This window comes from Antechinus flavipes, chromosome 1, assembly GCF_016432865.1.
Source record: "Antechinus flavipes isolate AdamAnt ecotype Samford, QLD, Australia chromosome 1, AdamAnt_v2, whole genome shotgun sequence".
NCBI lineage: Eukaryota > Metazoa > Chordata > Mammalia > Dasyuromorphia > Dasyuridae > Antechinus > Antechinus flavipes.
In genome coordinates, this window is record NC_067398.1 from 308,455,035 (window position 1) to 308,478,493 (window position 23,459).

The 23,459-nt window shown below is 35.1% G+C and overlaps 1 protein-coding gene across 2 annotated transcripts in view; it reads right to left on the reverse strand.

Moving 5' to 3' along the window:
- SEC14L5 (SEC14 like lipid binding 5) overlaps positions 1-23,459 on the reverse strand; it is a 76,103-nt gene that overhangs the window by 30,664 nt on the left and 21,980 nt on the right. For both annotated transcript variants that reach the window (XM_051964256.1, XM_051964247.1), the window contains exons 3-5: positions 2,271-2,420; positions 2,032-2,163; positions 298-426 (exon numbers count right to left, since the gene is read on the reverse strand). In XM_051964256.1, the coding sequence (XP_051820216.1) occupies positions 298-426; positions 2,032-2,163; positions 2,271-2,420 (411 nt within the window). The remainder of the gene's footprint in view (positions 1-297; positions 427-2,031; positions 2,164-2,270; positions 2,421-23,459) is intronic.

Here is a 23,459-nt window from a genome sequence, read left to right on the forward strand (position 1 = left end):
CAGCCTATCACTTCATAAAAGCAGCAGTAAAGCCATCCAGCCAGCTGTTGTTAGCCAATTGCATAGGGGGGAAAAGCCAAATGGGGGAAACCAGGCTCCACTACAATAAGATCCCTCATTTCACAAGAGCTTTATGCTCTGCAGACCAGAAAAGGGATTTTCCAATGAGGGTAAGGAGCCAAAGAATGGCCCTCCACATTCAGGAGATTATAACTATAATGGGAACTCTTAGTAAGTGAGTATCTCTTCTAAATACCCAGTGTGTTATACCTGATACTGAGTAGTTCCATTTCTTACCTTCTTAATATTGGCCGTGTACTGCTTCATCGCAATTTTCTCCACGGCATTTTCAAAGCCGAAGAATGATTTAATGTCAAGAGACGCTGACTGCTCAAAGCAGGTCCACTCATCATTCTCTGGGTGAACCTAAAATCCAGAGATGTCAATTGTCCAGACTCGATTTACAAAGTCATAAGACCATAAAACACATAGGGATAGAGCCAAATGTACCCTTTTCACACTTTAGGAAGCAGACCAAAGAGACCCGCTAAGTGAACTAGACACAGCCATATTGGACATTAAATTGCCATTAATATTTAACCACTGTGAATGGGGATAACTCTGAGCTTTTGGGTTTGCTCTGAGGATGGCATGGGACTAAACAATGCTCCATGAGGACTCTGAGGAAATTTCTTCTGAAAAGTCAAAGTGACTGGGTCACACTGTCCTACATTCAGAAATAATCTAGTTGCCAGTGTCAGTTGTGAGGCTCTTTCTAAAAACCTCTAAGAATAACCTAATTCTCATTTTTAAGTATTTATTAACTGCCTTTTGGTACACACACACACACACACACATGTATGGCTGTATACATGTATAGATACACACACATATACATATGTGTATATAGACATACATGTATCTATGTGTCTGTGCATATATATGCCAGCAACCCATACATATCAAGGAGTAAAATAAGAAATTCATCCATGAGGCTGTGCAATGTTTTTTGATTATTTGAAAAGGAAGGCCTCTGACAGGTCAGGTCTTCTCTGGCCTGGGAGAAGAAAAAATATCTATGTTATTGATAGGATCAGGGCAGGGATCATCTATTTCACTTTTCTTTGATAACATTCCCAAAGTAACTAGTATATAGTAAGCACTTAATCAATGCCTTATTAGTTAGTGGTTGTACAGTTATGCACAGTCCAAATCAACAAAGTTACAATCTGCTACCATTAGAAAATGTTAAAAAAAAAAAAATTAACAACTAACACAACGAGAGAGGAAGCAACGTCTTTGCAGGAACTTAAAAAAGTGTGTTCCTCACTGCCCAGATAGAAACATCTGGAATATACTAGAATTAAGTCTTTATCCCATCTAATTGGCATGTTAATGCAATTTTACAGTAATAAGGTAATAGAAATAATATCATTTTGGAAGTTATGAAGATGAGCTAATGGCACAGCAAGGCCAGAAGAGGAATAGGTTGTTAACGGAAACTTCTTGGCAGAAACTAATTCCCATTACTCTGCCTCATTCCTCATAATGGTATCATAATTGGCTAAAAATGATAGGGTTCTGAGGAATTGTTGACTGTATCTTGGGGGTGTTTTAGAACTTTGCAGGGGACCAACACAACAGACAATTGCCTTTCTGGAAACAGTGAGGAAATTTCAAGCAAAGGATCTGCATTTGAATCCTGCGCTTTAAAGCTTATATCTTGTATGATTCTTGGGTAAGATCCTCAGTTTCTTCATCTATAAAACTGAACTAGATGATCAAATGAAATACTATTTACAAAACGCTTAGGACAGTGTCTAACATGCAGTGAGCACTTAATAAATGCTTATCCCTCCTTTCCTCCCTTCATGCTCTAAATTTATAATCCTAATCTTATATTCAGTCTTTTATGACTAGCTTTCCTGAGAAAGTTTCACATACAATGGCCATTGGTGGTGGGAAACGGACCCACATACATGACACCTTTCCCAAGGAAAAGAAACAGAGTCTGCACCACGGCCCCCTTACAGTATAGCTGCAGTTCTCATGAACAATGACTCGATTGGCAAATGTCTCATTGTGAGCCTCAATAAGAAGAGTTCGATCCTTCCGATTTAAAACATTTTTCTGCACAAAGACAACGTACTCGACCCCAGCAATCTATAAGAGAAAAGGAATGATGGAGAAATTAAGAGAGAGGAAAGGAACCGTGACTCTGTAGCCTCCGATCTCATGATGTGGGGAAGGAAAATAGTTTAAAGGCCTACCTTCTTCAATAACCGTGGGGCATCCACAGTCAATTTGCAGCTGCGCTCCACAACGTGAATGGATCCATCCTGGCTCTTAGATTCATGAATGATCTCACTGCCCAAGAAGACGGGTATCTGGGGGCATGTTGGAAAACGTTTTTCATAGGCCTACAAGAAGCAAAAAATCAGTAAATACTCTAAATACTAGAGTAAATACTCTAGATACAAGTTTGACACTGGGAGACACATGCTGTATTGGGGGGTAAAATTTAATAAGATACCTCTACTCCCTGACTTTCTTGATTTCCTTCAAGTCCCAGATAAAAATCCCACCTTCTACAGGAAGCCACTCCTAATCCCTATTAGTCTCAGTGTTTTCCTCTGTTGATTATGTCCAATTTATTCTGCATATTGATGTTGCTGGGTTTTTTAATGTAGTTCTTTGCATATGAACTCAAGAAGAGCAAGAACTGTCTTTCTATTTGCCTTTTTTTGTTATCCCAGAGTTTAACATAGTATCTAGCACATAGCAAGCACTTAATAAATGTTCATTGATGAACTCATGATGGTACCATGTACCAGCTGGGTGAATTTGGGAAACTTCCCAGCTTGGGGATCCTTAAGTTCTTTAAGATCTTCCCAGCTCAAGAATTCTAGGATTCTATAATATTGTCAACTCACTAAGCAAACAAAGAATGAATGAAGATCCATTCTCTGGCAAAAGAGAAATAGTTCCTTAACTATACCAGGAAACTTAGGGCTATTGATGTCAATCTATATGTTGCCTCCATTTTTCTTAGAAAACCACACAGAAAAACAGCCTATTTCTAGTTGCATACTATCAAAGTGGCCCAATTGAGACATCAGGTTGCATTCTTCTAAGTTTTTGAGTCAGCTCTTTCTAGAATGAAATTTTAAGTTTTGCTGTTGAAAAAGAACACTAAATTATGTAATTCCTTCACACACACATACACACACACTCCCACTTGATAAGGATGCAACACACACACACAGCAATTTTCACTTGCAAATGCTTTATATTAATTTTTCATTAAGTTTGCAGCCCCACTTGAAAATCTCACATTTAACTTAGCCTTGTCCCTATCATTCTCAGCTTATTCTATTTTATGAATAATTAATTAGATTGTAAATTCATTAAGGACAGGGTTCATGGTATGAATTTCAACCATAGTATTTTAAGATTGGTTTTAAGATTGGATAGGGTAGAGAACTAACAACTAAGTGCTTAAGTTCCATAACAATAAACTGTTTAGATATACAATTACAATAGACAACTGATCATGCCTTTTGACCAAATAATTCTATTATTAGGATTCTAACCTTTTAAAAAAATCATAAAAAGAAAAACCAGGACTTATCTTTGCAAAAATAAACATAGCTATTTTATGTACAGTTACAAAAAGCAAACAAAACAAAAACTCCACAAGAACATATACATCCAGTAATTATAAGATGGATGAATAAATTTTATTTCTTCTTGTTAATTATTTTTTTAAAATCCATAAGGATTTATGTTATAATCTGTTAGCAACATAATAAAATCTTTGCCTCTTGGTTTGAAAAGAATAAATGAATATTTAAAAAAATTTAAAGAAAGAAGGATAAAATGAAAGGGAAAGAAGCATGAGAAAGGAAAGGAAGGAATGAGGAAATAAAGGAAAAAATAAAAGGAGAAAAAAAAATCAAAGGCAATGGAACTTCAGGCTATTTCCCAAAGGAGTAAAGCATCTTTTGTCTATCAGTCATTTTAATTTATCTGGTTCTACTTTGTTAAATGCTAAGGGTTTGGTGTAATTCCTAATTTTGTACATTAATTTGTCTTGGTCAGTGTAACTGTTTCATCTATAATATGAGATAATCTCTAAAATCTCTCCCAATTCCTTATTCTGAATATTTAAGTGGTTATTAAGTATAATTTTAAAAAAGCTTTTAAAAGAAAACCAAATAAATAGAACCTCAGAATAAAGGATAAACTGCCCTAGGCGTCAACTCTGAAGTCTCTAGAGCTGGCTCCAGGGCACACAGGACAGAGAGGGCTCCCCAAGGCTTTACTGTTTACGCAGGATTTCCTCAGAACAAATGTGTTTTACGTAGCAGTTCATTGCTGTTGGGATCCTGCATTTGGTACAAGGTCACATGAAAAGCTGAGGACGTGCTCAGTTGAGGAATGTAAATCTGAATTACATTCTCCATCTTTTAAAGGCTATTAATGCTAAAAAAAAAAAAAAAAAAAAAAAAAAAGGCTATTGATGAAAGAGGTGATTTTTTTAGACCCAAAAAGGAGAAAGTTCCTGCCTCATTTAGGCCTCCATTCAGTACAAGGGTCAGATAGCTGCAATTTAACAGCATCTGTGTATACCTTTATTAGAACAGAATTTACTAGAGAGACACCATCTCCAGTATCTATCATACCTCCTTAGATGTCCTGGGATTGGGATTTAACACCCACTCTGAAAATAGCTAAGGCATCTGAGGACACATCCTGCTTTTATAGCCAGACCTGCTACCAGGAGGAAGGGCAACTCTTACACTCACAGAGCTCAGGCTTCCTGAACTGGGAAATGTGGAAGGTTCTAGTCACTGGTATAATCTTCTTGACCATCTCTGCTCTTTTCTGCCTGTGGCTTTAGATGGACTCAATTAGACTCCTCCTTGAATATTTATTGAGTTTGGTTCAAACAACATAACTGTGAATTTCTACCTCCCAGCTGTACCATCTCTACACATCCAAAGTTCACTGGTCTCTCAAAAGCTGGCAGAGAGAATTCTTTTTTTTTTTTTAATTTTATTTTATTTTGAATTTTTTTGGGAGGAGGGGCAGAAGGAAGGCTAATCAAGATTTCTTTTCATTTCAGAGCTCCAACTCAGGTTTATCTCCCTTGAGTAGGAAGTAGGTTAGAGAACACACCTTAGCTCAGGTCCTCTTTACTTGTAGGCTAAATTATGGCAACTACCTCCATTTGCCTTTCCTGTGTCAGGTGCCTCCCCACTGCAATCCATCCTGCAAGCTTCTTTGAAAATGGTTTTCCTCAAACACAGATCTGACCATGACATCACCTTTTCTACCAAATACATTGGCCCTAGTACAAATGTAAACTCCCATGCCTTCCTTTTAGCTAGAGCTGTCCCCAACTTGCTTTTCTACACTCGTTGCACCTTCCTCCCCCTCTTAACTTTGTTGATCCAGCCACATTGTCCTTCTCTTGGTTGGTCATTCAAGAATCTCCATCCCCTGTCTCCATGTCTTTTCCTGGCCATCTTCCATGCCTGGAATTTTGGATCCACTCCTTAATTGCTACATGACCTTGAAAAAAATAATTTAAATTCCTGAAGCATAAGTTTTCCCATCAATAAAAATAAGGATAACTCTAATAAGATAACTCTGACCATGTACAGATTTAAAGATAAACAAGATAGGGATAGTTAGGAGGCATAGTAGATAGATCATTAGCCCTGAAATCAGGAGGATTTGAGTTGTGTGACTCTGGGCAAATCACTTAATCCTGATTGCCACCAAAGAAAGAGAGAAAGAATAAGCAGCACACTCCAAAATCTTGGTGTAGTTTTAAGCTTTAAAAACTTTAGAAGCATAAATGCTATAAACTTACTATGAGAAATCATTTTAAATTGAATTAAATTTCCTTTGTACTTATTTAGTTGTATGAGTTTTGAATAACACATTTTAGTTTTGATCTTTTTTTCATTCACTCCTAAGGCCAGATGACAAATGCAAATCCTTACAATCACTGTTCAAAAATTGACAAGAGTGTTGTGGTTATGTGGAATTTTAATAAGAAACACATCAGTATCTTCAAAATTTTAAATAATCAGCTTTTCAAATGATGTTTTTGCTAAGTTTGTAGTGTTTAGGGGTCTGACGTAATTAAAGCCTAAAACTGCACTAAGATTTTGGGGATGCAATATATAAAAGCATTTTGTTTAATAGTAAAAGAGCTATATATATCCAAGTTAATGCAGAAGTGAGAGTCAAAGGATCAGGATTCAAATTACAATTCTGCCACTTAATGAATAACTTTACTTTTCTGAGCTTAATCCATAAAAAAGAGTCTGAAGCCCTTTTGATTTCTAATTCTATAACCCAATGATCCTACTATTAAGATATTATTCATCCATTGGTCCTAGTTCTGTCCTTCTGCAACAAAACAGAATAAGTTTACTCTCTCTTGTACACAATAGACCTCCATATATTTGAATGTGCTATCATTTCACGTCTTAACTTCTCCTGGGCAAGTTCTCCTCATTCATTTTAACTTTTACTACAGAAAAAAGCTGTAGAACACAGTAGGTGCTTAATAAATGCTAGTTGAATGACTGACTCCTTGGTTGATTTCTGACTCCCTTTCCTTCCTCCCTCTCTATTTCTGGATATATTCTAATTTGTCAATAGCTCTCTTAAAATATGGAAATACCTGAAGGGATCAAAATATTCCTAATATGAGCAGACTGACAAAGAGGTGCATCCCATGATGCACTTCAATTCTATTAATTATTATTCTAGTCTTATTAGCTATAACTAAAGACTAGTTCCATGGAAAAAATAATAAAACAGTTCATTAAACATGATTTTTGAGTAAGCATTCAAAAAGAATATTGTTAGCTTAAGTTTACGGGCCACTGAAATCCCCAGATATTTTCCATTTGAATGGTTACCAAGTCAGGACACTCCCATATTGTACTTGTACAACTGAATTTCTTGGACCTTAATCCAGGATTTTATGTTTGTTCCTGCTCTATTTAATCTTCTTGGTTTCACATTCCAATCAGCCCAAATCATTTTAAATTTCAGTTCAGTCATCTATTATATTATCCATCTCTCTTAGCTTTGCGTCATCTGCAAATCTAAATAGTGAGAAAACAGCAAAACACCAAACATTGATCGATATCTTGAACTAGACAGGATTAAACACAAAACACTGTGATATCAAATTAGAATTTTCCCCCTGGCTTTTCTTAGAAATTGTTCGACTTGTTAGAAATAGCATTAAGTAGTATAATCCAGTCCAAATTTCAATATGGAGATACCACAGGAGACTTTATTAAAAGTTCTGGTGAAATTGCTTTCACCTGGTAATAACCTTATTTCAAAATGGAAATAAGATCAATCTAATATGTCCAATTTTTAATGAATCATATTGATCTAGTGATCACAAATTTCTGAATGCTAACAAATCATATTTAATTTTTTATTTTGGAAATTTGCAAGTGATCTTCATGAAGTTTATCAATCTGTAGCTCTAATCCATCTCATTTCTGAAAATCAAGATGGCATGTCATTTCCAATCTTCTGGCACTTCTATTTTCCATGGTTGCTCAGACATTATTGATAACAGCTCAGACCATTTCCTCCACAAAGGAGTATCTAGAAGGATGTGTCTTTGTTCTTTTTGCACTATAGTTTTTAAAACAACTCTTCTAGCATTTTTTACAAGTCTCACCTGATTGTGGGCATTGGCCTCTGAGATACTATTCTCACAAACTCATGTCCCATTTTTGTATTTGTCCTTCTCATATGCTTCTCCTTCTGTACTTAGGCATAGGGCTAGAAATAGGAACTAGGACTATGATATTGTTTCACAGAGAGTTCCAAATGAGACATGTCCTCCATCCATACAGGTAGATACTTTATAGTCCTTGAAAGCTGCTGAGAGCATTGAGCATTTAAGTAATTTTTTTCAGAGTCACACAACAAGTATGTGGTAACCACAGGGCTTGAATTCAGGTATTCTTGGCTTGAGGGAAACAGTTCCCGATCCATTATATCTCACACATCTGGACATTTACTTTTAAAACCTAAGCTCACTTAAGTGCTCCCTGTAGAGCCATATTGATTTTTACAGATGCCTCCTTCTGTTGTCTTTCTCTTTAGGAGGACTTAAGATTTATAGAGTCAATTTTTTTTAGAATCTTCCTTACATGCTTTTTTAAAAAAGTTCTAATCACAAGATCGAAACTATTTTATAATCTGAATTTTCTTTTAATTATGCTTTTATTTTCTATACCATAGTAATCTCTTGATATGTTTTCCATCACTAAACCATCTCTTATAGCAAAGCAAAATAATTATGCAAAATAAACAGAGTGACCATGTGTGGTAGTATATTCAACACACCATATCCAGAGTTGTCCACCTCTCTATGAGAAAGGAGGTATATTTCAGCATCACGGGACAAAGATTTGCAATGATTTTGAATCCAACTTTTGGTGATGTTTTTGTTTACATTAGTGTAGTTCATGGTGTACTGTTCTTTTCCTTTAAGGCTTCTTTTACCACACATCAGTTCAAACAAATCATTCCATGCTCATCTGAATTCCACAGCATTTTAGTTCACTGAGCAATATCTAAAGTTCTCTTGTCTCTAAAAATCTCTTAAGTTTTAAAAGTTGTTTTCCTAAATTGCAAAAATACATATCCAGCTATACTTAGCAATTCCTTTCCTTGCTATTAAGAATTGCAAAAGAATATGCCCATTATCATTCAAACTTCCTATCCCTTCCACATTGTCAATCAGTTCATAACAAGTAAATAGCCTCATCTTTTTTTTTTTTTTTTGGAGGCAATCAGAGTTAAGTAACTTGTTCAGCATCATATAACTAGTATAATTATCTCTTCTACATTATAGAGATTAAGATGACAGTGCCCCTGCAATCTGAAAATTTTGTATTAAATTTTTTAGCACTCCCTTCATACCAGAAAAGTCTGAATTTTTATTTTTATTTTATGGGATGTTTACAGTACCTTATTATAAAATTTAGGTTAAGTACTTACCCATAAGCTCTATGCTGTTTTTAACTTTCATGAAACACTCCCAAAATTTCCATTTAATTTCTTATATTAAAGAATTGATATATTGAGACTGTTTTAATTATGGTGATGTGGAAAGGATAATTATAAGTGTCTTGTGGCCAAATCTGAACTCAAGTCCTTGAATCCAGGGCCAGCACTTATCCCCTGTATCACCTAAATGCTCCAGCCTCATCTCTTAATTAAAAAAAAAAAAAAACACAGCTAATCCTGGTTAGCTTCATCATCCTGGTCTCTACTATTCACTTTATGAATCCTGAGATCTTCACCAAACCATTGCCTGTCACATCATCTTTTTTCTCTTGAAGCATCTGAGCTGGTTTATTAGCAACCACATAAACATGGTGTCAACCAGGATGATCTTACTAAAGCAGCCATCTAGTTTCTTTCCTTTATAGGAAAGGTAATGTGATATATTGAAGAAGAAAAAAAAAAAAAAAAACATTGGTTGTTTCCGGTGTTGAAACCCCCATAATATCACCAACACAGATATGATGGTTTCAATTCATCCTTCCAGCACTGGAACTCTATGAAAACTGGATGATGCTTACTAGCTTGTGACAGGGACGGATCCTTTAGTTTCTAAAAACCTCAGTTTCCTCATCTATAAAATGGGAATAATCCCTACAGTATCTATCTCATAGGATTACTATAGGCTCAAATAAAGTAATGTATGTAAAGTGTCGTGTAAATGCCAGTTTTTATTATTCTTATTCACATCCCACTGCTCTATCCTGTTCTCTTAGTAAATTTTCAATTTTCTGTGATGTGTGAAGAAGATAGAATACTATTGTACTATAAGAAATGATGAGCATGTTGCTCTCAGGAAAAACCTGTAAAGACTTCCATGAGCTGATACAAAGTAAAATGTGCTTTGTACAAAGTAACAGTAATATTGTAAGATGATCATCTTGGATGACATAACTATTCTCAACAATACAATGATCTAAGACAGCTCTGAAGGACTTTGAATGAAAAATGCTATCCATTTCCCAAGAAAGAACTGATGGTATCTGAATGCAGAGTGAAGCATACTTTTTTTAATTTTTCTTGAGGGTTTTTTTTTGGTGTATATTTTCTTTCACAACATGACTATTAGGGAAATGTTTTATATGATCACACATGGACAACCCATATTGAATTTCTTGTATTCTCAATGAGAGGTATTAGGGATGGAGGAAGAGAGAGAATCTGGAACTCAAAGTTTAAAACAAATGTTAAATTTTATTTTTATATATAATGGGGGAAAATAAAATATTAAATTTTAAAATCCCAAGTTTTTTTAAAAAAGCTTTTCAATTTTCTCTTTTTAAAATATTATACAGACATCCTTCAGTGTTTTTTATTTTGGGTTTTTTGTCTCTGCCAACTAGACAGAATCTTGGGAGCAGCAGCCAAAGTGATGTCACAAGTTCATTCTTTCTATTTTGCTTAATTATTTTATTACTTACTTTATTATAATAAAGAGTTCAATAGGGGAGAGGCATATAAGGAAAATACTAATTAATAATCAATAAACATTTATTAAGTGCCTTCTTGGTTGGTTAGTAGTTGTCCTTCTACTCGAAAAGGACCAAAAGTGCTTCCTCAGTGCCCTGTAAGATACAAACAACAACAAAAAGACAAGCCCTGCCTTCAAGGGGCTCCCAATTGAGGAAAACAATACTCAAAAGAAAATTGAAGAAGTTAAGGAAAAGGTACCAAATTTCAGGGGTGGAAAAGACATAGGGAAATCAAAGGAGCCCAAAGTGAGTGTAGCCTTTTGAGAAATTAGATGATTACAGTGTGGAAAATAAAGGTTTCAATAATACTTTCTACTACCTAGATAGGATCTTGCAGTCATAGATGATGTGAACCCCAAACCAACTTATTCTCAGGAACTGCTAAAAATGAGCCCATCCTGTTCCTATTACTTGTATAATCAGAAGAATTCTCCCAGACTCTCCTGTTTGTACAGAATGATATAAAGCCCAAGTTTATCATTCATCCATCCATTTGGTCTTCAATCTCTGAGACTGTCTTGATTAGCATATTTGAGACAGCCTTGATGGGAATTCAGTTTTCCCAACCTTTAAAACAGTCTCAATATATCAATACACAACTTTGTCACTCCCTAGATCTCACCTTTATTCCCCTCCTTCTTTAGAGCAACAAAAGTTGTGTCCTTCCAAAAGCAAGATGCTCAATCATCTACGACCCAGCCCTGCCTAGTTGTGGTTGGTTTGAACCCAAGAGCTATTTCGTGTAAATAAATGGCCAACTTCTGTTATCTATAATGGATGTCTTGTTATGGCTGGTCCATGTCACTAACTTCTATACTTTCCTAATTTACTTCACATTTCTATTTGATATTACTTCTTCTAGTGCCTTTATTTTCATATCAATAGATATAAAGCTAGAACAGAGATCATCTAGATCAATCACCTCATTTTACAGTTGAGGAAAATGAGGCCCAAGCAAATGAAATGATTTTCCCAAAAGACAATTACCCAGGTCCTCTGACTTCAAACCTAGCACTCTTTCAATAACTCTCTTTTTCCCTTTTTCTGACATTTTCTTACTTTCTCTTAGTATGGAAAGTTGTACAGTGGCTAGAGCACTACGCCTGGAGTCAGGAATACCTGAATTTAAATTTGGCCTCAGACATTTGCTAGCTGAGCGACTCTGGGAAAGTCACTTAATCCTGTTTGTCTCGGTCTCCTCATCTATAAAATGAGCTGGGCAAGGAAATGGCCAACTCATTCCAGTATCTTTGTCAAAAAAAAAAAAAGGGGTGGGGGGAGGAGTCCTGTGAGAAATGGGATTTTACAATCTTAGCTGTTTTGCTTTCATAGGTATACCTGAGAAAAGGGAATACCCCAGGGAATGTGATAGGATGCAGTTAAGGAGCAGAAGGGAAAAGCTGCTTCTTGGACAAGGAATAGTTGGGAAAATGGAGACCTGACCATGACCAACAGCACAAGGTCAAAGAATAAAAGGAAGAGTTGCTCTGATCACATTTTGCTTAAAATTGGGTATATTATTACCATATAAGGAAGAACTGTAACGTGAAAGGATCTTGACCAATCAGGATCTGATTAGGAGGAACGGAGGAGTAGAATTGAGTGACTAATATAAAAAGATTATATCTGATCTCTATATGGTACACTCCCATTCTATGGAATTGAAGTACACCCATTTTTGCAAGAATGTAAGTAAAATCCTTCCAGCATTCTTCAGTGAGTCAGTGGAGTTCTTGGTAAGATATTTTGTTTGTTACAGGTCACAAAGAGCTAAAAATGACTGAAATGACTGAACAAGAAGCTTCTGAGATGAGAGAATCTATCAGAAAGCAGAGTTAGGGAGCACATAAAACTTGAATAGACTCACAAGCTGAAAATACTCAATATTTAAAAGACTAATACAAAATGGCTCTCAAGACCTATTCACTTGTAACTCTTAGACTGTTTATTGGCTAATGTTTGTGGAATACAGTGCTTTCGTAAAAAAGTGAATTTGCTAGAGACTAATTAGTAGGTTCTATTGCTTATGTCTTAAGCAAGGAATCAAAGCCTAGTCTATAGAGGATAAACCCAGAACTACAACAAGGCCAAATCAAATCCCAGTACACAGGTCCTGAAAAAAAATTTAGCAGAAAGAGAACAGATAATCCAGCTGTGAGATATCTTTTGTAATCATTCCACAGAACTCCACAAACCCTCATATTTAAGGATAATATTTACTGAACTAGTGAAGGAAGATATCTGAAGTGAAAAGAGTTTTAAAGAAGGCAGTCAGAGGAATTAGGTTCAAAGCTACTGTTACTGACTACCTGTGGGCCCTAGCTATAACCCTGAGTTTGGAGTCAGGAAGGTCTTAAGTCAAATCTGGCCTCAGATACTTCCTAGCTGTGCAATCCTGTTTGCCTCAATTTTCTCATCTGTAAAACAAAGATCACAATTTCACCTACGTCTCAGGATTAATAGGAGAGTCAAATAAGATAATATTTATAAAGGACTTAGCACAATGCCTGGCACATGGTAGGTAGGTAATGAATAAATACTTGTTTCCTCTTCTCTCCCTCATCTATAAAATAAAAATGATTGGACGAGATGTGCTCTGAAATCCTTCCTGCTCTTGACCCATAGTTCAACCCTATGATCCTACTTATGGACACAATTACATCCATTCACTTTAGTTAATTCTTTACTCTTGGTTAGCTAATTAACAAGTATTTATGAAAATAACTTTGAAAGACCAGCAATCTGATAATAGTGACTATTTATGATTTCAAAAGACTGATAATGAAACAAGACTCCTATCTCTTGGCATATGTGCTGGATTAGATATGTAGAATAAAGTATACATTTTCCAGACACTGCTAATATGTTGACATGCTTTGTTTTGACTACAAAGGAAGGAAGGAAGGAAGGAGGGAGGGAAGGAGGGAGAGAGAGAAAGAAACAAAGAAAGAGAGAAAGAGAGAAAAAGAAAGAAAGAAAGGAAAGAAGGAAGGAAGGAAGGAAGGAAGGAAGGAGGGAGGGAAGAAGATCAGAAAGAATACAAATAGAGCAATTTTGTCATCATTTTTTAAAATTTAACCTATACTTTTTCAAAAGCCAAATAGTAGTAGTAGTGATAGTAGAAATAATACTAGTAGTACTAGTATCAGCAGCAGTACAGTAATAACATTTATATAATGCATACTATGTGCAAGGCACTGATAAGTGATGAAGTCTGAAAACCTTACTCATCATCAAGATCAAAAGCAAATAATCTTAGTAATAATAAAAATAACCGGTATTTGCATAATGTTTCAAGGTTTGCAACGTGCTTTACATATGAGAGAACATATCCTTTATCCTTACAACAACTTTGGAAGACAGGTGCTATTATTCTATCTTCATTTTACATGAGAAAACTGAAATACAAAGACGAACTTGCCCATGGTCATGCATCTGGGACACAATATGAACTCATATCTTCCTGGTTCCTACTCCAATACTCTCTCTACTGCCCTACCTAAATAGTGAGAAACATAAGGAAATGCCGGCGAGCAAGTGGGACACTAACTATGGGACCCAATATTTACAATGGTTCCCAGAATCAGAGTAGGAAAGAGTCATAGTCCAGGGATATACTGCATTACACTCTTTTCCCAGGAAAAGGGAAAACACAAGATTCAGTCCACAAATGGAGAGAAAGACTAAAAACCATGGTCTATTCAGTTTGATAGCCACTTTCCTAAACTATCAGCTCTCCATAGCCTTGGAAGATAATGGCCAAATTTCATGCTTAGAGTGGTGGAAAAATAGAGCCTATTTAGGTTGGTCAAATTAAAAGCATAGTGATAATTTGCAAGCCTGAATCACAGACCAAGCACTTAGCCTGCTTTTAATAATCTTGTTTCACAGCTAGAACCATCTTACAATGCTAAATAAACATGCAAACTATTTTAGTTGCCAGGTTTAAAAAGAGAACAAATGATTTTTGATCCTTCTGCTCCACATAAGAACAAGAGACAACAAAGCATGAAGCAAATAGCTGTATGGTACAAAAAAAATTCCCCTGATAGAATACAAATTCTTTAAAAGCAATAGACTATTTTCCCATGTTTCTCTGTAATTCCAGCCCCTGAAACCATTTCTTGCATGAAGCAAATAATTAACAAATACATATTCAATTGAATTGAAAGCTGTGATCCAATTCTTGCTGGAAGGCACCATGAAAGATACTGCTGTACATAGTATTCAAAGATAGTTTATTATAAAGCAGAGTACTGGGTAAGACATTCAAAGTCCCAGGTTATTAAGTCCAAAACTTGGACCTTACATGAGCTCTTGGAAAACTGAGTCTCAGTTTCTTCATTTATCCATATGAATGATAAAGTCTGTCCAGCATATCTGAAAGAGCTGTTATGAAGATCAGATAATATATGTAAACTATGTCATAATTGCAAAGTTAAATAAGAAAGTATAGGCTGACTATTATTTTCTTCCTTACACAAAAGTTCAATTTCTATCATGATATAGATGTTACCCTGGGTTCTCAAATAGTATAACAACAGATCACATGTTCAAACAAGTTTGACCTATGCCGAAAAGCTTCAAATTTAGATCCAGTGACTGATCACATCTGTTGGCAGAGAACCAGACTAGCTAAATTTGGAGAGGCTCATCACCAGAGATTGGCTACCACCTAAAGATTTTTTTTAGATACAGCGACTCATGAAACTGTCTACTCAGATTTAAATGGATTGAGATGGGATTCAGTGAAAGAACCAATCACATAAATAAACTATAAACACTGCTTACTGAAATAAGGACTCAAATAACTAAAGAAATATTAAATGTTCATATCACTAGAGAAGGAAATGGCAAACCATTCCTATACTTGCAAAGAAAATCCCACAGACAAGCCCACAGGATATGAAGAGCTGGACATGACAACTGGACAAATTACAAACTCTATGCCAATAGGGAATGAAAAAAAGGGGAAGGGATTGAGTATTTATATAGTGCCTGCTATGTGCCAGGCATAATATTAAGTACCTTTACAAATATGATCTCATTTCATCCTCACAATAATCCTGAAAGGTAGGTGCTATTATGATACTCATTTTACAGGCAAATAGGTAAGTGACTTACCTAAGGTCACATAGCTAACAAATATCTGGAGCCATATTTGAACTCAGTTCTTCCTTATTGCCCTGCTTAAACAACTACTATCTAAATTAAGCTGCTTATTTAATTACATATTAAATAAGCAACCAAGTAATTACCTTAACTAGAAAAAAAATTTTAATGTCAAAAATTCGAGGGAAATAATTTTTAAAATATGGGAAATAAATAGGCTTAGTGGTACAATATATTGAATTATATTACAAAGCTGTAATATTAACATTCTTTTCTATTAATTTAAAAAGAGAAAAAAAATCTAATGAAAAATAGAACAGATCTAAAAGCAAATAAACGTTGTGTTCTAGAAACCCAAAGGCATTAAATTAAGAACTCACTCTTTAGCAAATTAATAACAGCAATAACAATAATAACTAACATTTATATAGCACTTGCTATGTGCCAGTTATTTAAAAAAAAAAAAAAAAAAAAAAGGTTGGGAAAACACAAAAGGTCTCTGCCAAAAATTAAGTTCAGACAAATATCTCACACCATAAACTGCAATAAATTCCAAATAGATTCATGAACTAGGTGTTAAAGGTCATAAAATAAACAAATAAGAAAAGAAGGAAATGAGATAGCCTTTACAATTCTAAATTGGGAAGGCCAGGCAGGGGATAGAAATGATAACAAAAATTTAAATGGGCAATTTTGATTACATAAAATTAAATCAATGTAGATAACATTAAAAGGGAAATAGTAACTGAGAAGAAAAACTGCCACAAGTTCTTCAGATAAAGTCTTAATAATAAGATACATAAGGAATTGATTCAAATGTATAACAATGACAGCTATTTCCCAATAGATAAGAGATAAAAGGATATAAACAGGCAGTGAGTACTGAAAAGGAAAAAATTCAAAATACTGACAACCAAATTTTAAAAAGCTCCAACTTATTAAGTATAGAAATGCAAATTAAAACAACTCAGAGATTTCATTACATAGCTATCAGACTGGCAAAGTTGTAAAAATGGAGAATAACAGTTGTTGGAGCATCTGTTGTTATGGGAACAAGCACACTAACAATTCAATGCTAGTGAAACTATAAAATAGCCATTCTGGAAAGCACTTTGGAACTATACCCCATGCAACACTGAATGAACTGTGGGCATACTTAGACCCAGCTTTATCTTTATTAGGCTTTTAAATTCAAGAGTTCAAAGACAAAGGGAAATATCCAAAAATATTTCTAGCAGTCTTTTTTTGTGGTGAAAAAGAATTAGAAAGAAAAGGTATGCCCATCAATTGGGGGATAGCTGAATAAATTATGGCATATGAAAATAATAGAATATTATTGTACCATGTGTAACAATGAAAGGAATGGCTTTATAGAAACCTGGGAAGATATATAGATATATGAACTGCTACAGAAGAAACAAGAGAGTAATTTATGAATGCAAAAATAATACTGTAATTACAAATAGCTTTGAAAGACAAAAGAACTTCAATAAAAGCAATGACAAAAACCAGAGGACTGACAATAAAGCATCCACTGTGTGACCGATTCAAGTTGCAAAATCATTTTTTGGATGTGGCAATTTGTTATAATTGATGCTATATATTCGTTAGAAGAGTTTTGGTTTTCTTTTTCTTTTTCCCTGTGGGTGGAAGGTGAAAAGGAGAGGCAATAAATTTTTGTTAATTGAAAAAAAAATCAAATTTCAAAAATAAGGAATGGGTATTTACAAAAACATTTATAGCAGCATTTCTTATTTTATGCAAAAATATAAATAAAAACTGGAAACAAAGAAGGGATCTACCAATTGGGAAATAGCTAAACAAATTATGGATTATGGGAATGAAATGGGATTTTATGGTGTTATAAGAAATGATGAAAATAATGAAATATTGAAATAATGAAATGCACAGAATAATGTGCATAATGAAATGCACAGAATCAAGAGAACAATTTATACCTGTCTACAAAATTATAAAGAAAAAGTTTTAAAAGTTTTAATAACACTGATCAATTCAATGATTTATCACTAATCTGGATACTCAAGCAAGTTACCTGCCTCCTAAAAAAGAGGTAATGAAAGGAAATACAGAATGAGAAATGTGTTTTTGTACACATCCAATGCTTGGGTTTTTTCCCCTTAAATATGCCTATTTCAATCAATACATAAACATTTATTGGTTGTTTACTATGTACTAAATGCTGAAGATATCAAAAAAGGCAAAAGACAATCCTTGCCTCACATAATGGATATATTTGACCCAATGGAGTGTGTGTGTGTGTGTGTGTGTGTGTGTGTGTGTGTGTAAAATGGGTAGTAATTTGGGAAAGGTGAGTGATATTTGTATTTCTCAAGTACAAAACAAAAAATATATAACTTTTAAAAATATTTCATTGAGAATGTTATGGAATATTATTGTTCTGTAAGAAATGACCAGCAGGATGAATACAGAGAGGCCTGGCGAGACTTACATGAACTGATGCTAAGTGAAATGAGCAGAACCAGGAGATCATTATACACTTCGACAATGATATTGTATGAGGACATATTTTGATGGAAGTGGATTTCTTTGACAAAGAGACTTAACTGAGTTTCAATTGATAAATGACGGACAAAAGCAGCTACACCCAAAGAAAGAACACTGGGAAACGAATGTGAACTATCTGCATTTTTGTTTTTCTTCCCGAGTTATTTATACCTTCTGAATCCAATTCTCCCTATGCAACAAGAGAACTGTTCGGTTCTGCAAACATATATTGTATCTAGGATATACTGCAACATATCCAACATATAAAGGACTGCTTGCCATCTAGGGGAGGGGGTGGAGGGAGGGAGGGGAAAAAAATCGGAAAAGAAACGAGTGCAAGGGATAATGTTGTCAAAAAAATTACCCTGGCATGGATTCTGTCAATATAAAATAATCATTAAATAAAAATTTAAAATATATATATATTTCATTGATAAGGATATACTACTTGGATTCTCCATTTATCATCTCTCATTTTCACATATGCCTGGTCAGCCTTCTTTTCTAATCCTATGTAACTGGGACAAAACTATGGAGCATGTGCTCTGACTCCATAGGGAAAGACGTACTTTGACTCAGCAGTAAATGACTTGGGCTGACAAGACTCATCCCAGAGAAAATGAATGGAACTGGAACTATACTCTGGCTTTTGCTAAACTACATGTGACCATATCCTGGGTGGTAATAATGCCAAGAGATAGTACATGGTTCAGCAGACAGAGCAACAGGGCCTGGAATCAGGAAGAACTGAGTTCAAATCTGTCCTCAGGTATTTACTAGTTGTGTGACCCTGGGCAGGTCACTTAATCCTGTTTGCCTCATTTTTCCCATTTGTAAAATGAGCTGGAGAAGAAAATGGCAAACCACTCTAGTATCTTTGCCAAGAAAACCCCAAATGGGATCACGAAGAGTCAGACATAATTGAATAAAAACAACCCACATCCTGGTTAGACCTCATGGTCTATCTTTGATAACTATTGAAGATAAATGATAATTGACCAGGAAGAAGTGCCCACTCAGCAGGCTTTTAAAAAAAAGAAATGTCCACTCTCTTTCTCCTTCTCTCTGTAGTTGACCAATAAGTCAATCAATAAATATTCATTAATTAATTCACTCCATGTAGCATCTACTGCTCTGCCTGGTTTCCATTCCATGGAGCAATTTGCCCTTTCCAGGTTAAGCATCCCTGATCTTATAACCATACTGATAACTCAAGGCTTGATTAACACCACATCACTTAGCCTCCTCAGAGAGTGAAGAGAAACTAAGAACCTTTTGATGAGAGTGAAGCATACCATCAAAAAACCTAAGATCTTGGCAACTGGTTCCATCACTTCCTGGCAAATAATGGGAGAAGAAATGGAAAAAGCATCAGATTTTATATTCTTGGACCCAAAGATCACTGCAGACAGTGACTGCAGCCATGAAATTAAAAGTCACTTGCTCCTTAGAAGAAAAGCTATGGCAGATCTGGACAGCACATCAAACAGCAGAATCACCTTACCGACAAAGGTCTATATAGTCAATGCTATGGTTTTTCCAGTAGCAATATATGGCTGTGAGAGTTGGATTGTAAGGAAAGCCAAGTGCCACAGAACGAACATAATCAAACTGTAATATCAGAGAAAACTTTTGAGAGTCCCTTAGAGAGCAAGGAGATCAAAATAGTCAATACTTATAGAAATGAATTCATGTTGTTCACTGGAAGGGCAAATATTAAAGCTGAAGTCTAAATATTTTGGTCACATATTGAGAAGATGGAACTCATTGAAAAAGACCCTGAGGTTTTTGGGAAGGATTGAAGGCAAAAGGAAAATGGGATGGCAGAAGATGAGATGGATAGATAGTGTCATGGAAACAATGAACATGGATTGGACAGACTTTTAGAGATAGTACAGCATAGAAGGACATGGTGTGCCATGTTCATGGAGTCACCACTGAATGAATGAAGGATTTCTCTCCTCTCCATATGGACTGCTGGAAATTGGAAAACCAAACTCCTCCCAATGCCTTCCTTAAAAGAGAACAGAAAACTAGACTGGCTTATTCCATTCTGAAGATGCACTTTCTAAGTTAAACTCATCACCATTAATCTCACTACCAACCCAACAAAAGCCATGACTTACTCCACTTCTCTCAGCCTCTTCTCCCCTCATTTTGGAAAGCTGAAGAATAGAGTACTATGCTCTTTCCAAATGCTTTCCTGTGTAGAATATAGAAACTCGATTCTTGGTTTTATTGTGTTCTACACTGTTTCAGCTCTGTGGAAGAAGATGCTGCTGTGTTGGGCACCTTTTGGGGTTATCCCCCCACCCATTGTCCAGCCTCCTTTTATATGATATCTCCCTTTCAATTAGATTGTAAGCTCTTTGACAGCAGAAACTGTCTTTCTTTTTAATTAATTGTATCCCCAGGACTTGAAATACTGCCTGAAACATAGTAGGTCCTTAATAAATGTTTATAGGATTGGATTGGGAAAAACATGGTCCCTGCCCTTAAAGGACTTAACTTTTTGGGAAGAGTAACTCATTCCTATATAAAGCAAGTAAGAGATCATGAAGAGGTAATACATGTTAAGGTACTAAGTAGAAATGACCTAATAAAATGAGAAATGCATTGGACTGGGAGACTCTAGGTTCTAATTCTGATTTTGACACTCACTCATTCCATAACTAACTTAGACAAGTCATTTTACTCATCAATAAAATAAAAGAGCCATCCTAGATGCCTCTAAAACTCCCTTCAGGTCTAACATTCCAGGATTCTAACTAGCATTAACACATAACATCAATACCATAGGAGCATGGCAAAAGAAAACAGTATTTCAATTTTATTCTAAGACCTTATTCTTTTATATACTCTTAAGTCTCCGAATTAAGTCTCAAAGGAACTAAGTGACCAGCTTGTATTGATGGACAGGAGGTATAAAAATATAAGTAAAGACATTTATATGATAGAAGCAATGTGGGGAAAAGGACATTTAAAGAAATGAACAGCCAGTAAGGGCTGTCATTCTGAGATAATCATACTATCTAAAGGCCCATTCTCTAGCTTAATCATTTCCTTTCATAACAAAACTCTCTTAAAAAGAGAGCCCCATCTGTAGTGTCAAGATAAGAGTAAATGGCATGGGACTGACCTATCAGCAAGAGATGGGACTGTGAGTTGTGATGGGCACTGAGGCAGAGTTCTATCTAGCAGGAAGTCTTTTCAATATAATGAGTAGCTGCTAAGCCTGGGATGAACTTCCCACACAAATAGCCACCTGGGGTTTAGTCAATAAACATTTATTAAACACCAATCATGTGATCAGCACTGCAAAATGCTAGCAATACAAAAAAAAAAAGGCAAAATACAGTACCTCATCTCAAGAAGCTCACAATCTAATGGGGAAGACAACATGTAAACAACTACAACAAACAAGATGAATATAGAATAAATTAGAAATAATCAACAGAAGAAAGGCACTAGCATTACACAGGATAATGAAAAGGTTCCTGTAGATGGTGGGATTTTATCTGGGACTTTAAAAAAAAAACAAGAGACAACATGAAATATATATAATTTGGGTAAGAAAAGGCTAAGAAGGTAATAAAAGTTATTTTTCAGGGTCAACAAAAACTAAATATCTCACACTTACATAGCAATTTAGGATTCAAAAAGCTATTTTCCTCATAATAACCCTGGAGGAAAGTAATAAAGGCATTATCACTTCCTATTACACAAATAAGGAAATTGAGGTAAAATGAACTGATTTGCCAAGAATTATACTGTTCAGTTAAGTAGCAGAACCTTGAACTCAAGTCATATGACATTAAGGTCAGTGCTCTGTTTCAACCACATAAGGCTGCCTCTAATTAGTCCATAGAAAAAGCATCAGTAGTATAAGATATATAGTAATGATTATAATCAAAGAAGCCTGTACTACATTTTGATTAAAAAATAACCACAATATTCTGCAAGCAGAATGACATAATGGATAGAATGCTGAACTTGAAATCAGAAATACTGGGATTCAAATCCCATCTCTAATTCACTGGACCTTGGACAAGTCACAACTTCCAATGTCTAGCGCTCAATAAATACATGTTGACTGATTTTGAAGAGAAGAAATGATCCATATGTGCAAAAACATTTGTAGCAGCCTTTTTCTGTGGTGGCAAGGAATTTTCAATGGAAGTGAATGTTGAAAACTACCTTTAAACATAATTAGAAAAAATAAAATACTATTAAGTGAAAAAAAAAGATCATCAGTTTAGAAGTAAAAAGGACCTTGGAAGTCATTTGGTCCACTACCATCATCCTTCCATTTTACAAATGAGAAAACTGGGGCCCACAGAAGTTAAGGAATTGTCCAAGGCAGGGCTATGCAGAAGCTAGCTAGAACTGATTGTTTAATTTCCAGCATGAGCATTTGTAACTCAGAAATTGGCAAACAAATCTGGAACTATGCTCAAAGGGCAATCAAATTGTTCATACCTTTTGATCCAGCAATACCACTATTAGGTCTATATCCCAAAGAGATTTTTTTTTTTTTTTTATGGAAAATGACCTTCATGTACAAAAATATTTATAGTATTTCTTTATGTAGTATCAAAGAATTAATCAAGTGGGGAACGGCTAAACAAGTTGTTGTATATAATTGTAATGGAAAACTACTGTGTTATAAGAAATGATAAGCAGGCAGATTTCAGAAAAACCTGGAAAGACTTACATGTACTGATGCAAAGTTAAGTAAGCAGAACTAGGAAACCATCATATACAATTGTAAATGATGTACCATCAGCTATAAATGACTTAGCTATTTACAGCAATACAATGATCCAAGACAATTCCAAAGGGCTCATGATGAAAACTGCTATCCACATCCAGACAAAGAACTTATGGAGTTTGGATGTAGACTGACACATACTACTTTCACTTTCTTTGTCTCTAAGAGCCTTGGAATATTTAATTTCTTATAATTTAATGAAGGATGACTTGATTTTATAATACAAATATTGATAATATGGAAATTTGTCCCTCTTAGGGTAATTTAAAATCCACGGATATGGTTGGGAGTGAATAATTAGTTTAAATCAGGGCTTCTTAAACTTTTTTCCACTCAGGACCTCTTTTCACTAGAGGAAATTTTACATGACCTCAGGAATATAGGTATATAAAATAGGTACACAAATGAAACATTTACTAATAATAAATCATAAAAATTTTTATTTTAAAATG